Source organism: Nicotiana tomentosiformis, chromosome 5 (genome assembly GCF_000390325.3).
Source record: "Nicotiana tomentosiformis chromosome 5, ASM39032v3, whole genome shotgun sequence".
In the NCBI taxonomy this organism is placed as follows: Eukaryota; Viridiplantae; Streptophyta; class Magnoliopsida; order Solanales; family Solanaceae; genus Nicotiana; species Nicotiana tomentosiformis.
In genome coordinates this window covers 90031456-90036134 of record NC_090816.1, presented here as the reverse complement: position 1 = coordinate 90036134, position 4679 = coordinate 90031456, and the positions used below count along the sequence as shown (strand labels likewise).

Here is a 4679-nt window from a genome sequence, read left to right as displayed (position 1 = left end):
TCACATCTATTTTCCACCAGGGTTCAAGACCCCAAAATTTGAGAAATATGATGGATACAGTGACCCTATCGCCTACTTGAAAAGGTACTACAACCAGCTGAGGGGTGCAGGAGGAAAAGAAGAATTGTTGATGGCTTATTTTGGCTAGATTCTGGTGGGGGTAGCCTCTGAATGGTTCATTGACCAAGATATCTCCCAGTGGCATGTTTGGGATGACATGACCCAAGCCTTCGTCAAACAATTTCAGTACAACATTGATATTGCGTTGGATCGCAATTCCTTGTCCAATATAAAGAAAATGCCGACTGAAAGCTTTAGGGAGTATGCCATCAGGTAGAGGGAGAAAACAACTAGAGTTAAGCCACCCATGGATAACCACGAATTGATCACTATTTTTCTGGAGGCTCAAGATCCTGATTACTTCGAAAATATGATGTCCGCAATGGTAGGCCTTTTGCAGAAGCGATCAAGATAGGGGAGATGGCCGAAAATGGCCCCAAGACTGGCAGAATTGTAAGTCAAGCTACTCCCAAAGCCTCCACCCAAGCAATCCAAAATGGGTCGGGAAGTTTGGCAAATAGAAAGAAGAGAGATAAAATATCCATGATGACTTCGGAATCCAGAGAAGTTCAAAGAGGGGTTTCGCACCCTTATGTGCAAGTTCAGCAGGGGCGGTCCAGCTACCCTCAACATTATTATCCCCTGCCAATTCCTCAATACTCTAAGGGCCCACCACAATGCACATTGTTTAATGCCCAGTCTTATGCTCGGCCTCCCAATCAACAGGTACAGGCACCAGCTCCAAGGATCCCCCAACCTCAGCAGTAACATTTTTGGGCACCCTACAATGCTCGTCCCAAGCAGGATTATGGTCGAGAGCAGAGGCTGTTGGAAAAGTTCACTCCATTAGCCGAATCATACTCTAGTCTGTTCCAGAAGTTGAAGCAGATGGGCGTGATTGGACCCATTGCTCCCCACCATATGCATCCCTATTCACATGAGTTTCAAGCAAATGCTAGATGTGAATATCATTCAGGTGCCCCGGGCATAGCACTGATGACTGTTGGACTCTGAACAGATCCATAGAAAGACTCATCGCTGAAAAGTTGATTGTGGTAACAAATGGAGAAGACCCTCCTAGTGTTACAAATAACCCGTTTCCATTACACAATGATGTTCATTTCGTGGGAATGATTGGCCGCGATCAAGAATACAAGCCAGTTAGTCGAGCAAAAATTACAGTGGGAACGATTCAAGAAGGAACAAGACTGGAAGTAAGTCCAAAACAACATGTGTCGTTGCTTGTGAAAGGCACCCAGAGCTCAGAGAAGGCAACTTTATTTGTTCCAAAAATCTCGAGGTTGGAAGTGCGCTCCAGTGTTCCAAGCCCAAGGTTGTATGTCCTGGGAGGCCAACCCGTCATAAGGCAGAATCAAGGTGGTACAAAAGGTATAACAGAGCAGATCATAATTAAAACTGTCGTGCAACCCCGTATGACAAACACGAAAACCATTCGTTAGAACTATAATGAAACTGTGATGACCTACAAAGGCAAGGAAATCATAGAAAAAGTGGGGGAAACTGGAGGTTTGACTCGATCGGAGAGATGTTACTCTCCATAAGAGTTGAGGAAGGCCAAGAAAATTAAAGAAGGCCAAATGCCAATAAAGAAACAAGTCACTGAAGAAGAGGCGAAAGAGTTTTTGAAAAAGATGAAAGTTCATGATTACTCAATTATTGATCAGTTGAGAAAGAATCCCGCTCAAATCTCTCTGCTATCTCTACTCATACATTCAGAAGAGAATGCCCGTGTACTAATCAAGATCCTGAACGAGGCACATGTCTCAGAGAAGACCACAGTGAATTAGTTAGACAAGATGGCTAATAGATTTTTTGAGGTGAACAAAATCTCCTTTACTGATGATGGATTCCCTGGGGAGGGAGCCGGGCACAATAGGGCTTTGCACCTGATTGTCAAATGTGAGGGGCACTATGTAAAGCGAGTCATAGTTGATGGAGGCTCGAGTATAGATGTATGCCCTCTCTCTACCTTGCAAAGCATGAAAATCAATACAGATAGAATCCGACCCAGCAATGTCTGCATCCAGGCTTTTGGTGGCTCAGCAACATATACCATTGTGGAGATCCACCTCACCATGACAATTGGGTCCATTGATTTTGATATTGTCTTTCATGTAGTGGACATGGAAACTTCTTATAGCTTTCTTCTTGGAAGGCCATGGATCCATATGGCTCGAGCTGTGCCATCCACCTTGCATCAGATGGTTAAATTCAAACATGACATGCAAGAAATTATTATTCATGGAGAAGATGAGTCACCCATTTATAGAGACTCGTTAATCCCGTGTATTGAGGCCAAGGAAGGGTGTGAGTCCATTGTCTATCAGGCTTTCAAAGTGGTTGTTGTGGACCATGTTGAGGAAGGAAAGCCCATTTTGCATCCTCGTCTTTCCACCATATCTGTAATGGTAGTTGCACTTATGCTGAGACAGGGTTATGAGCCAGGAAAAGGCCTGGGGGCATCATTGCAAGGAATTTCAGAACCCATTTCTCCGTTCAGTAAGAAGGGTACTTTTGGCTTAGGTTTCAGGCCAAGACAAGCAGATGAAGACAAAGCCAAGCATCACAAAAAGCATGGGTGGGTATTGCAGAAACCGATCCCTCATATTTTCTACACTTTTGTCAAGCCGAGACTCTAAAAGGGTCAAAATTCCTCGGCGCAGGAAAACATTGATAAAATTTGTCATGCCCCCAGCCAGATGTTTTCTGAAGTGAATATGATCCAAGCTAGTGAAGGAACTAGTTGTGCCGATATGCAACTAATTGGACCAGACACCATGCTCAACAACTGAGAAGCAACTCCTCTCCCTACAAGGAAAGAGTCTTGGTAGCTTGCTTTTGCATCTTCTTTTTTGTATTTTGGTTACTTTCAGGGTTGTAATCCAAACATCTCAGTATGATTGTTTTGTTTTGATGTTAACCCTTCTATCCTTTCAAATTCAATGAAATGCAGTTCAGTTTCGTATTAAGTTTTGTATCTTTTCCTTTATCTAATTCCTGTCATTTTGTTTCCATTTCAATCTTGTTAATGCATGCTTTAATAACATGACATGTATGCAAAATTCATGCCCAGATCTTAAAAAGCTGTCTAATTTCGAAATAATGTATCAAGAGGTTGAATATGATGAAGTTGAGGATGTTGAGGAAATAAAAAGAGAATTTGAATAATTTGAAAACAAGCCTAAGCCCTACCTCAGTGAAACTGAGCCGATTAATATCGGAAGTCATGAAGAAGTTAGAGAAACAAAGATAAGAATTCACACTGAACAAAAAACTAGAGATGCCTTGATTCAACTTTTATTTGAATAGAGAGATGTGTTTGCTTGGTCTTATGATGATATGTCAGGTTTAAGTGCTGTTCTAGTGGTTCATAAGCTTCCCATGTATTCTGATTTTCCACCAGTCCAACAAAAGCAACAAAAATTTAAAACAAACATGAGTGATAAAATCAAAGAGGAAATTATAAAGCAATCGAGTGCTAATGTGGTCAGAGCCGCCCGATACACTACTTGGGTGGAAAATCTTGTGCATGTACCGAAGAAGGATGGAAAAACTAGAGTCTGTGTTGACTACAGAGATTTGAACAAAGCGAGTCCAAAGGATAGCTTTCCTTTACCAAACATCCACATCCTTCTAGATAATTGTGCAAAGCATGAGATACAATCTTTCATGGATTGCTATGCAGGATACCACCATATTCTAATGGATGAGGATGATATAGAAAATATCGCTTTCACCACTCCATGGGGTACATATTGTTACAGGGTCATGCCATTCGGTTTGAACTATGCAGGGACAACTTACATGAGGGACATGACCACTATTTTCCACGACATGATGCACAAAGAGATTGAAGTATATGTCGATGATGTCATCATAAAGTCAAAGACACGGGTTGATCATGTGCGCGATTTAAAAAAGTTCTTCGAATGACTGCGAAGGTAGGACCTTAAGCTCAATCTAGCCAAGTGTGCATTTGGGGTTCCGTCTGGGAAGCTCCTCGATTTTATAGTCAGCCAAAGAGGCATCGAATTGGATCCATCTAAGATAAAGTCTATTCGAGATCTGCCACCCCCGAAGAACAAAACGGAAGTCATGAGCTTTCTCGGGAGATTGAACTACATCATTAGGTTCATTGTTCAAATCACAACCACGTGCGAGCCCATCTTTAAGTTGCTAAAAAAAGATGTTGCTATCAAGTGGACGGATGATTGCCAAAAAGCTTTTGACAAGATCAAAGATTATCTATCAAAACCCCTTGTACTGGTCCCATATAAACCTGGTAGGCCTTTGTTTTTATATCTATCGGTGATGGATAATTCCTTTGGATGCGTTCTGGGGCAACATGAAATGATAGGCAAAAAAGAAGAGGCAATCTAATATTTGAGCAAGAAGTTCACCAATTATGAGTTTAAGTATACCCTTTTAGAAAGGACATGTTGTGCTTGACTTGGGTCACTCAGAAGCCGAGACATTATCTTTTGGCATACACTACTTACCTTATATACAAAATGGATCCTTTGAAGTACATCTTCCAAAAACCAATGCCCACTGGCATGCTCGCAAAATGGCAAATTCTGCTCACAGAGTTTGACATT

General features: G+C 41.8%; 1 protein-coding gene across 1 annotated transcript; it reads left to right on the top strand.

The window, feature by feature from the left end:
* Nucleotides 1-1877: 1877 nt before the first annotated feature.
* Nucleotides 1878-4014, top strand: LOC138892770 (uncharacterized). The gene is made up of 2 exons (XM_070176507.1): nucleotides 1878-2663; nucleotides 3391-4014. The coding sequence occupies exons 1-2, from the start codon at nucleotides 1878-1880 to the stop codon at nucleotides 4012-4014; spliced, it is 1410 nt and encodes a 469-aa protein (XP_070032608.1).
* The last annotated feature ends 665 nt before the right edge of the window (nucleotides 4015-4679 follow it).

Excerpts from the sequence above, each read along its gene's own strand:
- LOC138892770 (XM_070176507.1), top strand. The coding sequence starts at position 1,878 with ATGGCTAATAGATTTTTTGAGGTGAACAAAATCTCCTTTACTGATGAT. Across the intron at positions 2,664-3,390 it reads ATCACAAAAAGCATGGGTGG|AGAGATGTGTTTGCTTGGTC; the intron begins GTATTGCAGAAA and ends TTATTTGAATAG.